The following is a 13033-nucleotide window of genomic DNA, read 5'->3' on the forward strand; positions in this document are numbered from 1 at the left end:
CATCAGCTCCGCCAGAGACACAAACACACCTATTATCTTTGCTCAGAGAGACACCGGCGTCCTGCGGTGTACTTTGCGGAAGCTTACTCCAACAATCTTAGTCTCACAAACCTGTGTTAGGCACATTTACCAAGGTCTGGCATAGACAGAGGGTCACACATGAGCGCATTCACGCGTTCATCAACGAAATGACCCAAACAATTGGCCTCACCAGAAACACTCAACAACTCATTCAGTCAAGTAAGAGCAGATCGGGCTGATGTCAAAGACTACAGAACTAATTGTTACCTTCTGTTAATTTGTTCTCATGTTTTAACGGCCCTCCAATTACCACTAATCAAAGCTATTAATTAGCTCCCAAATTACCTGAAACTACACCAACAGAGCCGCGGGGTAGATGTGAGCATAGCTGCACACACGTCAATTCGTGTGTTTCTGCGTAACGGCCACTAGATGGCACCAAATACCTGAGTTTCTGTCCTACATGACCTTCCATCTCCACGCAAGTGGTTCTGGTTGACCTTTGACTTCACTTTCAAAGGCCATAGAGCAAACTAGTGGAAATAAATGAGGCGGGTTTGTCTTTTTTATTGACAGCAACAGAGATGTCTTAAAACAGCCAGCTCCTTATGATCAAACCATCATCTTGGTCTTTTTTTCTCTTGCTGTCATCCTTAACTATCGGGTTCCTCAGCATGCAGCCACCACAAAATAATCAAACCTGTCACATTTGTTCTGAATAATTCAGATATAATTTGGTTTGTAATTAAGTTACTGCTGCAAAACGTAGTGGATACATAAACCAGTCACTGCTTTGTACCAATCAACTAAAGTATGGGCAGTTTTTCCAATGATATTCAACAAGCACATTTTTAATGCATTGATAGACAGTGGTTACTGTATGTTTATTGTAAGGTACCACAAATACAAAGGTTTCTGTATATATTTTTTTTAAATAATTTATGGTAAATACAATCGGCTCTGTGGCATTTTTAAAACACACCTGTATATAATGTCAGTTTATTCACTGCTCTAAGTTTCTGTACAGCTGCTGCAGATTAAAAAAAAAACAACATTGTGCGTCATAGTCTTGATTTTCCACTGCTCATGAGTTTATACCATAACTCGTGTACAGCATAATAGGATCCACTGTTTGTGCTGACAATAGTACAGTCAGCTACTAATATACTACACATCAGCATATAGACATTGGTAGATTTAACTTCATACTTCTTTTTGTTTTTTTTTTTATTTATCATTACTGATGAACACTGTATCATCAGTTTGAACACTGATGATACAGTGTTCAAACAACTAATAATCTTTGAACAAAGTATTCAGTGGCACTCCAGTGATTATACACATAACTTTCAGCTTATTTGTCACTTGGGCACAACTGTAGAAACAGTTACATAATATGAAAGCAGCACTCCAGTGTGTTTTACATGGTGCTCCAAAGTCTGAAGAAAAAACCCTGAAGGGATGAAACCTGTTCTGCCCTGTCATCATCATACAGCACCGCTAAATGTTTTTGCACTTTAGTTGCACTGAATTTACTGTTTACACTAGTTTTCTGTTGGGCAACTGCTTCTGCAGAACTACAGCCCATCCAGGACCGATGGCAACATGAGGAAAGCATAACCCACTGCCCCATATGTAGCTCTCCCTCGCCCGCACAAAAGACAGAAGGAAGAAATGAACAATGACCCAGTTCATCCACGCAGATGGAACAGCAATAGTAAGTCAGTCAACTATGTGATAATTACAGTGGAAACATCAACCTACTGTGGGCAGCAATTTCTTCCTAAGTCATCTGGAAATCAAGGGCAGCTTCTCATAGAAGAAAGGCTAAATTCACATTAGATGTGCAGATTATTTATGGGCTACACTCAAACAATAATAAATAACAGGTTTCATGTCCAGGAAGGAGAATTTATCATCATTCAGCATTTTCAGCACAGCATGCAAAGACTGCAGTCTATGAACATGAAAGAGTTATTTTATCAGTCATCAATTTAAAAGTCAGCTTTTCTGCTTGTCTTATTACGATATATTTTGCTATCTGATATCTGCTGTGGTGGCTCTGCATAACCTGCCCTGAATTTTTAATGCTACTGTGTTTTTATAAGATAAATTGGTAGAAATCTCCTCAACATGACAATGACATTAAACACAACATGCATATATTACAGCCCTTAAACAAAGAGCATGTTATAATCTGTCCACTGAGGCAGACTCATCATTAGACGCTAAGTGCCCTGCGGTCATGAGGGAGGTAAACAACAGCATTAAGCATTAATAGGTCAGACCTGAAAGCGCTGGATCCACATGCATTATTAATAGTGTCTTTGCTTATTGAAAGTCATAACTGCGCAAATGAAAAGTCTTGGGCAGACGTCCCACCCTGCTGCCACAGGATCTCCTTAGATAGGGATGTAGCCAATTTTAGGTTTTCTCTTAACCACAAAATCATTTGGGCTTGGGATGTTTTTTAGTTGTGTGTCTGCAGTACACTTGAGCTGTGTTACATAACACAGTTCAGACTTCACTTTGTTCTTATATATCTGTTTACATCTGTTACGTTCAGCTTCAGTAAATATACTGATGATAATAATGATTTTTAGTGAAATAAATGCATGTATGAAAAAAAAATGTAGCCAAGAAACATTTTCAGTAAAATAGGATATGTTTAATGGATTTATTAAAGTCAAATAAATGTTAAATTAATAAGTAAGAACAACAGTCATAAAACCCTCGTGTGTTCATAGACTGTCTGAGCAGTGGGAAGGGGTAGGGGTGATCTGAAAATGTGATTTTAAATCCCTTAATAACAATTACTACTGCAGATTTGATGATTAAAAGCCTTCACTAATGGTTTTTAACACTTAAAGCAACAGACTTAATGTGTCCTATAAAGTAAGAGCTCTATGAGCATTTATTAATTGTTTAAAATGTTATAGCCAAATACATGATTACCACATACCTTAAGAAGGCTAAGCACCAGTGAAAGTGATTGTCCATAACCTGGCAACCCTAAATGTGTTTTTATGATTTATTAACCATTTTTAAAGCCATTAGCTTCTAGGGTGTAAGCGTAAATGCCTCAATAGAAAGTGGTACCAGAAAACATTACAACAGTGTAAGGGTAAGTTCATTTCTGTGTGCAGTAAATATCTTATATGAATAATTATATTACTAGGATTATTATTAATACATCATTGTAGAAATATTACAGTGAGTTTTCATGTGTGCTTGTGCAGCCCCTGTGTTGTGGAAACAGGTGTCTGGTATTTAGGGCACGTGAAATGTCTCTATGTCTAAATATACTCCCATGGTAAATATACTGTTGACAACATATATACTCTCAGTGCATTTTCTCTATAATACTTTACTTAATTATTATTTTGACTGCCAGACCGTCTCTTCAAATTACAGTTACAGTTTTTACATATTCAGAAAAGATATGCAGGCAGAATTGCCACAGCACAAAGTGACAACTTCACGATGTCCAAACCTCCAAAATATCACATATAAATAAAAATGAATAAATAAGAAAAGGCAGCAAATCCTCACATTTGAGAAACTGTAAGTAAGTAATTAATCCTAATTGATTTTCTGACAATTGATTAATCTAATATAAGTAAGTTGTGACTAAAGCTGTCAAATATAGTGTATGTAGTAAAATAATATAGTAAAAAGTATAATATTTCAGGTCTGATATTAGTAAAGTCAAATAGTATAAAATTGAAATACATTGTATTCATGTATACATGTACTTTTACTTGATTATATAGCTATAGTAGATATTTTATATTGTGTCAGTGTTGATTAGTGTGCACATAGTATTTTATTACGGTATTCAGACATTCCAGATGCGAGAAAATGTCAGTGCGCATGCGCAGCGTAGTCATCTGACGGGTGAGTGCCGTGGACGCTCCTCGCTGCCCTTACACCGAGGCCACCGCTGTGACACGGAGCGGGACACACACAGACACACACAGACACACACACACCGTCTCCTGCAAGAATAAAACTGCTTATCCAACGGAGAGTTATCAGCAACACCACCCGGAAGTTTGCACGTTTGCATGCGGTGAGATTCTTCCTGAAATGTGGGCAGCAGCGTGAGAGTGGGTCGTTGTAACTGCTCGGTCCCTGCGTGGCTCTTCCCAGAGATGACATGAAAATCATAACAGCCGACTGAGCGGCCGCAGCCCCTCGCTATCCCAGACAGGCCGGTCGCGGTGAGCGATGGATTCTGGTGGAAAGGTCCACATTAGGTAGCGTTTACGAAGACCCAAGGAGCTGAACGTCTCTGCTGCACAGTTTAGTCGCCGCACACCGGAGCTGTCGCCAGGATGGATTTCAGCCTGCTCCGGAATATGATCCGCAGATACGTAAGAGCCGCCGTCTGTCAAAACTCTTACAACTGCAGCTCAGTGTTCGCTCATAAATGTACACATGTAAATACATGTTTCAGCTGCGTATTGGATTGCACTCTGCCATGCTCTAGCGTGGACGCGCAGGGTGATAAACACTCTGCCCATCCCCAGTGATAAATAGTTGACTGGAGCGGCTCTGGCAGGCCGTTGACTGTGTGCTTTAGTGTTTTTTTTTTCTAGGGCTCAATGGGGAATGTGCCAGTGGCTACAGATGCAGTGATGGGTGGTGATGTAGAATAGAAATGAACTTGGCTGGCCCACTTTGTTAGTGAGCTGCAACATGCATGCATACTAAAATGTCTCATGGCTCCCAGTTGAACCAGTGTGCAGTGGGAATACATCCCAGTCAGGACTCACAGGAGAGACTTGAGACGCCTTGTAGGGACCCGCTCTGCAGCATTAGTTTGTGAGCTGTACTCATTTCCTGCCTGATAGAGCAATAAGTTGTTCAGGTTTTATACTAGAGGGATAGATGGCATCAACTCACTCTGTGCTTTAGTGTCTGTGAGCAGGAAATATTCACAAAATAACAAAGTAGATCATGGTGAACTAATCAAATCACTGGTTGGTCTGGGCTGGACAGGCCAATGCCGTAAGCAGCCTCTGATTATCTGCCAGGACAGGATGCAGCTGATTGTTGTGTGACTGAATTAGATGTTTTTTAAAAATGTGTGTAATTGTAGGAACCAACTCTGATAAGCCTGGTGATCTTCAATACACTGAGCTCACGTCGGGTGTCGACACATCTGCAATATACAATCTATGACCCTTTCACTTAACCTTTAAAGTGGCTCAGATGCTGGAAAGGGGACTGTTTGTACATGTGGGTGTGTACATCCTTTAGAACCCGTGTGTTTCTGGTTTGTCAAGCTTGTGTTGTATACATTAAATGGAGATGTTACACTTAGTGTGTAAGTGTGTGTGTGTGTGTGTGTGTGTATTTGCAGATAGGTACATAGGGAGTTTGATGGATGCTCCAGCAGGGGAACATCAGGGGAAATCAGATCCACTATTGAGGTGGAGATGAGGGAGGGAAGGGTCAATGAACACGCCCATCATCTCTCACCCTTTTCCCTTTGCATCTTCACTCTGAAACGTTATGGAGTAGACAAGGAATTAATCATGAATTCAATTATCCACATATTGATTTAGAATAGGACGGATGGTGGGTGTATATCTAGGCCTCTATTACTTGTGTATCACCTTCTGTTAAACCTGCCATATTCTGAACAGCTGCGTCCTTAATGAGACGCAGTAGAAAAACAAATATTACATGCAAGCTGATTAACATGTGATAAGTAAGGTGCCCAAACCTTTCCTCTGCGAAGAGAGCACCAGACTCCCATCAAGGTCACTGCCCAAATGTAGTCTCCAGTTCTTTCATAATTCTGTTAAACCGAAAAAAAAAAAATATAGTTGAGTTCATAAATCTTCTTCAGGCATTAAATTATGTACTTCTGATTTAGTCCACTTTATTCCACTGTGCAATTTTATGAGCCTTTCACTTTTTATCTTGTTCCCTTGTTATCGGCTGCAGGTGACTTGCGGCTTGTCCTTGATGCGTTCTGAGTGAGCGATGTTTGTGTTTTTCAGCTTCACGTTGCATGCTTCAGTTTATTAACAACATTTTATTTATTTATTCAGCAGGGCATATCTGACTTTTCCAGGGGTAAAATGATAAAGTTGAGCGCTATTGTAGACTGTGGTGTTTACACAGTCCACAAACCATTAATACAGAGACAAGTGTTAATGTCAGATATAAAAAAAAAAAACACGAACTAAACAACTTGAAAAATGAAACTGATAGATTCTCTTCAGGAAGCAGACAAGGATGAAAAGTTTTGTAGACACCCAAAAAACAAAGCACATCATAAAAGCAATAAAGATACAATGTGTAAAGACAATTTAGTGTGACCAGACAAAAACTGCAGTCATTGTTTGAGATTATTGTTATATTCTGTTGTGTGATCAGCTACACTTTATTATTAACTATAGACAGTTATACACATGCATCCAGTACATCACTTTCTAACGAGAAGGAAATTCAGTTTTCTGAAGGCAGTACTTCCTGTTTTCTAATGGAAGAAAAGTGCTGGTGAATTGAGCCTGTACAGTGCAGGAAATAGTTTTTGTAAAAAGATATATGGGGTCATGATGTTTGCGGTACGTGAAGTTTAAAAGGAACACTTTGTTGCATAATAACTTAAATCTGTTCAATGTTTTTCACTCTGCTGGCACAAAAGAATGGCTAAATCCTTGTGCAATAAGATATAAGGTATTATAGGACTCTGTCTGTGTGTGTTCCTGTTCTGGTATATCAGCAGACCCTTGTCCAGGACATGACAGGAAGACATTTCACTTATAACAAGATTTATCTGTAAGATAACCTCTCGTGGCTCGAACAGATCCTGTGTTGCGTGTGCGTTTGTGTGGGTCAACGTGTGTCCACTGTCTCCACTCCCTTCTCTTCAATGCCCTTTTGTCGTCTGCTATTAATAATAGCGATGGCGTGATGCCTCAGACAGGCGCAAACTGCGAGGACTGCATGAGGTCATGATCAGGATAAGAAGGTGCTGGCATGTGTAGGAGATGGCCATGTTAAAAATACCAGATGTCTTCTATGAGCTTCAATATATCCCTTTAATTGTGGAGATTACCTTTTTACTTATGACTTTCATATAATATCCTCTTGTGGTAGCAACGTTTTGATTTCTATCAGCATTGTGGCTGCTGCGTTCTCTTGTTCTCAGCTTGTTTTATCCTTGTCCCTCCTCTGTCCTCACCCTCCTTTGCATCTTATCTGTGTTATTCTAGCGGAGACCTCTCACAGCCTCAGCAGATAAAAGAGAAAGGCCAGAGATGTCTCCCTTTGATCACTAAGGTGCCAGCAGGCCCCAGAGTGCTGAAGTGCTTTAGAAAGGTTTTTAGCAACTTTACAGGGCTTTGAGTCCCCATGCTGGTGTTGAAAGGCAGCAGTAGTTCTCACTGCTGCAAACACTTAAAGGCAGTCTATTCCTGTTCACTGCATCCCTTGGAGATAAGGTCCTGGTGGAGAAACTGATTCTGTAGGTGGCGAAGTCGCACAAGATACGTGTTTGGGCCGATTGGATTGTTTGTGTATCAGTGAAGGCATTCATCCATCGACATGCTGGCTCATAAGAATGTTTTTTTTGTTATAAGACACTGTTTCAGGTTTGTATTAGCATGTTTTTGGCATTAAATCCAGACAAAATGGAAGAATCTTTTTTAGGTTGCAGATTATGGCAACAGGAGAAAAAGGAGAGAAGAGAGGGTGGTTAGAGGAGAAGTAGCACAGCTGGATTAAGGACTTATGTAACAGTTGGATCACAGCAAGTCAAGAGGGAGAGGAAGCTGGGGCAACGACAGAATACAAATGTTGCCGTTTTAAAGTAATCATCTCATATTTGTCCTTTTAATTTTTTGCAGGTATAAAGTTATTTATCACATGAGGTGTCTGATCTGTCTCGTGGCTTTGAAAGTGTACATTCTGAAAGTCACAAGTTTTCAAACATTTTCAACCAAAATACCAGTCCAGTACCAGTTTTCTGTTGACACCTACAGAGCATTGCCCCCATCCAAAATAATATTCTCTTATAAATAATTATGAGAGTTAATGGCACTTGAATTCCCTGTGAGCTACATTACCTCTCTGATTTAATATTTCCTCACTGCTGCTTTTATTTCAACCTTGTTTCATATTCTAGTCAAGCATTACTTGTTTGTGTTATTTAACATCTTTGAGCGATCACTTTATCAAATGTTGGCTCAGGTGTTTTGACCAGATTTCGCCTTATATATTATACTTTTCAGTCAAAACTGAATATACTGTACAGTATATTTGTGAGCTAATCCTTATATACATTCCAGGTACAGTCCACTGTACATTTATTGACAAGTACTTTTTATGCAGTTGTAAGTTTGTGTTGTGCAACCGTTTTATTTTAGTTATGCATAAACTTAGTAAACAGATAAAAGTGCAGTGTGCAAAATATGAGAGATTTAGCAGCATCTAATAGTGAGATAGCCAAATGAAACCTTCTGAGCAACCATCATACCTCACCCCGTTTTAAAATAAACACAATTCCCAGTGTTTGGTTTGTCCATTCTGGACTACTGTTGAAATATGGTGGCGCAACATGGCTGCCTCTGTGTAAGGAGACCCACTCCTTATGTAGATTTAAAAGGCTCATTCTTATATTAATAAAATGCAACAGTTAGTATTTTCAATGATTACACACTCATGAGAACATGTTTATCAACATTATATTCCATTTCTACTAATACATCGCTCTAAATATTAGGCATTGTAGCTTTAAATATAGCTAAGCTATGAAGGACAGTTGCATCCAGCTGTAGGTCTCCAGTATAACAGTTTCAGAAACGTGCATTCATTTTTTAAAATTTCTTTCAGTAGCATTTACATTTACATTTATTACTGTATATTTTTCCATACCACTATTAAATTAATAATGTAGAACTCAAATCTGCCTCATGCTCCAAATGGGTGTTGTGTAGCTATGTTTGTATGTTTCTAAATCCTCTGTCCAGTTAACATGAGTAGCTCATTAGGGAAAAGCTTAGTCAGAGGAATTTGATCTGTGCGATACATGCGCACCATGCTGTGCACTTCTGCAGCACAGCATGGTGGGATAGCAGCCAGCAACAAACAGCCACTGAATAAAGCCAGTTAATGGTGTTTACATTTTTATTACACCTCTGTGATAGAATGAAGCTGCGTCGTAAATACAGCACTGCTAGATCATGGCACTGCCACAGTCGGGTGTTGCTCTTCCACAATAAAGATTTACACATCCTCTGTCCTGTAAGATGCTGTGGAGCAATGCACCTGCAGCAAGAAGGGCAGAACAAGAAATGCTGTCTTGGCGTTTTGAAAATAAAAAATAGTGTAAATGATTGGAAGGAAAGAGAGTGCACATAAAAAGAGAGGTTGAGGTGATGGGACATTTGTGGTTATTAAACCCATCCTGTCATGGTTGATGAGTGACGGTGATGTAAGACCAGCCTCGCTGCTAGGAGACAGTTTCATTGTTGTTAATAAAGATAAAGCCTCCATGTCCTGCAACCAACCAGCCCATCTGATAGAGTAAAGAGAAACAGCGGACCGGGGATTGATACGGTTCAGTGAGGATTAGTGATCAGATAACTAGGAAACACAATAAAATCTTTTTGTGTTTTTCTCCACCCCCCTCACACAGTCACAGTGTCAGCGTGTGACACACACTGTCAGGAGATGGAGGGAACAAAGGGAGGGAACAGTACAGATAGAAAAATGAGCGGTTGAATGATAGAATCAGGACAGTGTGGATTTAGGAGGAAAATGTTTGAAAAGCCATAGAAGAGAGAAAGAGATATGCTGTAGACTTAGATACAGCTGGGGGGGATTGTTTAAATTCTTGTAGAAAAGTAAAACAATTATTAGTATGGTAATTGATATGACAATAGCATAGAACTCAAAATTACCCATATGGCACATAAGAATATGTACAAAAATATTCATTTGTTGCTCTGGATCCTTTTCTTTGTGTGAGTTTATTTTGTTTTTATTTGTTTATTTGTGAATACTATCATCTAGTATTCTAAAAAAATACTACTTGGGTTATTGTCCCACCCCAGATCATGGCCCAGGATCAAGTTTTGTTTTGTTTTGTTTTTTTAATTCATGGTAATTTGACACTGGCTTGGATATTCCATGTATTTTGAGCTGTCTTTAAATATATCTGCAGTTGTTATCAGAGCAGTAAGATCAAACCTTCAAAGCTGCAGTGTGTTCATTCAGCTAGTTTATAACCAAGGCAAGTCAATTTCAGATAGAAAGGCCTCATTAATTTAGAGGCAGGGTCAGAAAGTTATTGATAAAACATCAAGATCTGTTGCTATAATTATCACAATTTTCCCAATAACCGACCCAGAGTAAGCCTGGTGTTGACGGGATCCTTTTAATTAGCCAAAATAACGTTGGCCACACACGTTGAAGAACAGGAGCCAGGGAGCTATTTTTGGTTTTCCACTGCATCTCATGCAACTTGCTCCCAATCTTTTTTTCCATCTAACTGTATCTCCCTGGGTCATGTCAACCCCCACCTGCAGTTTTGGAGGGGTCTGAAGTTGGCTTACACTGTTGGCTCCATGTCTATTTTTATCCCAAATGCCTGTTGATCACAGAGGAAATGTGACTCTGAGCTTGTGTGATTTTCTGTTTTGACAGTTTGTTTTTTCTTACTTGCTGATTTCATTAGAAAAACTTTCATTAGCTGACATATGGATTTAAATCTACAAAGTTACTAAGAAGGCTTGTAAAAGGATTTGGATGTTAAATTTACGTCATGTGGACCCTAAACAAGGACATTAAAAGTTTTGGTCACTGGAGGTGATAAAATACATTTAAACCAGTGAACCACTGCTTCCACTAAAGTGCTTGTTCCAGAACTTTTCTGCTAATGGTCAACTCTTCTGCACTGAGCTGTGTCAGGCAGGCTGCTTTGCCAAAGGCTACGCTCACACCGCCCACTCAGGCCAAAGCATTAGGAGCGACGTAAGAAGCTAGATGGAACAAACAGCTGAATGTTGGGGTCTCTTGACTCTTTTCCAACAATAGTGTTTTATGAAGGGTACCTTGAAAAACAATATGCTTTGCTAAAATCCCACAATGCACACTTTTAGTCATCGGGGAGCAACTTGGGTGTAATACTGATGACAGTTGAACTGAAATGGAAGTTTGCATGCACGTGATTCAATCTGTATTTAGCATCATGACTTTGGGCAAACAGAGTAAGTGTTTTGGAAAATGAGTAATCACAGTCTGGAGCGGAGTGCAGACTGCAGAGAGGTCCTGCAGGAACATAAAAAGATACATGAAAGATTCTTCAAATGACCCGTTTATCTGCCAAAGCACCCAATACCCAAAGATAGTCAGTTTTCTATCATCTAAAACAAAAAATATGCAAATCCTCACATCTGAGAAACTACAACCAGCACAAATGCTTTTGCTATGAATTGTTTCAGCAAAAACATGATTTAAACACATTATGGCATGTGTGTGCAAAGTGTTGGTCAAATTCAGTATTTATTGAAACAAAGTAGTTAAGGTTGTAGTAGTACAAAGATAATAGTAGGTTATGAATTGTTAGCGAACAGTGTGATTCAACCCCTGTATTACGTTTTATATCTATATATTACCGTTTTCTCTGTCAGTGCGTAGGGGAAGAGAACTGGGTGGACAGCCGGACAGTGTACATCGGGCATAAAGAACCTCCTCCGGGAGCTGAGGCCTACATCCCTCAGCGTTACCCCGACAACCGCATCGTCTCCTCGAAGGTGAGCGAACCACAGCCCAGTGAGCCAAGGCAGTGACATTGTTTTTCATCATGTTTTTGATCTTTGTTGCATATTCAGACAACCAAATAGTCTCTTTCGTGGCCACACAGATGACACATTTCACTTTTCTTGTGCTCATCAAGCTGTACATCACCATTTGTCTTGCCAGAAGAGAGGTTAATGATGTGCTTTTGTTTTTATATCTGGATTGTAATTTTGCTGTCACTTTGTCCCACAGTATACTTTCTGGAACTTCATTCCCAAGAACCTCTTTGAGCAGTTCAGAAGAATTGCAAATTTCTACTTCTTAGTCATATTTCTGGTGCAGGTGAGAGTTTTATGAAGTGCTTATTTCTCCACCTGTCTGTGCCTAAAAATAAAACCCCCAAAGCTATAATGTTGTCCCAGTTCTTGATTTCTCAAAGGAAAAAGAACAAAGCATTTCGAAAATCTCACTGATTTTACATATTGTATTTCTAAGGCCATGTGTGTGATATGTTTTTATTTCTTTGATGAAACTGACCCATTTTTATAACAGTCTGTGGCTTTTGCATCAAGATATTTTCAGCTGGAGAAACTTGACAGCTCAACATTGTCCCATTTTTTTATACATGTAGTCTGTCACTATACAGCGTATATTAAATTGCCCTATTGTCAAGAAGCTAGATTAGTAAAGTAAAGCTCAGAGTTAGCGTGGCTTGTTATTAGATTTATGGAACCAGAAAACCTCACTTGACTTGTTACATCAATGTCAGTGCCAAAGTTAATGGCAGTTTATCTAGCAGTTGTAACATTTCTGCACTGAGTAACCTTTTTTTAAAAGTTCCCCATAAAAGTGTGCAATTGTGCCATACATTACATCTTTGCATTTTCTCAGTGATGAGGCTATCTTCTCTTTAATGATTATATACATTAGCCAATCATATGAGGGCTGATCCCTGTGTGGTTCCTGATTTCAAAATAAGAGCAATGATCCAAGATTAACAATTAAATCCTGCAACTGTGTTCGAGGTTACCTGGATGGGGATTACCACCATAATTAGAATTTGCACTGCTCAGTGTTGATCTGTCCAACTCAGAATCCAAAAGAAGCAGCTTTTTCTTTGAGCTACTATATTGCACCAAATATTTGAAAGAAAAACTTACCAGGGAAGAAACAACAATTTCTTTACCAGCAGAATGGACCAGACACAGCTTGAGTATTTGTGTGCTGTATATTTAATCAGTAGCATGAG

General features: G+C 39.2%; 1 protein-coding gene across 4 annotated transcripts in view; it reads left to right on the top strand.

Moving 5' to 3' along the window:
- The first annotated feature begins 3907 nt into the window (after positions 1 to 3907).
- Positions 3908 to 13033, top strand: part of LOC113123554 (probable phospholipid-transporting ATPase IH) — a 28567-nt gene continuing 19441 nt past the window's right edge. For all 4 annotated transcript variants that reach the window (XM_026295730.2, XM_026295731.2, XM_026295732.2 and 1 more), the window contains exons 1-3: positions 3908 to 4397; positions 11676 to 11798; positions 12037 to 12126. In XM_026295730.2, the coding sequence (XP_026151515.1) occupies positions 4359 to 4397; positions 11676 to 11798; positions 12037 to 12126 (252 nt within the window). In that variant the 5' untranslated portion in view covers positions 3908 to 4358. The remainder of the gene's footprint in view (positions 4398 to 11675; positions 11799 to 12036; positions 12127 to 13033) is intronic.

The sequence above is a fragment of the Mastacembelus armatus genome, chromosome 21 (genome assembly GCF_900324485.2).
Source record: "Mastacembelus armatus chromosome 21, fMasArm1.2, whole genome shotgun sequence".
Taxonomy (NCBI): domain Eukaryota; kingdom Metazoa; phylum Chordata; class Actinopteri; order Synbranchiformes; family Mastacembelidae; genus Mastacembelus; species Mastacembelus armatus.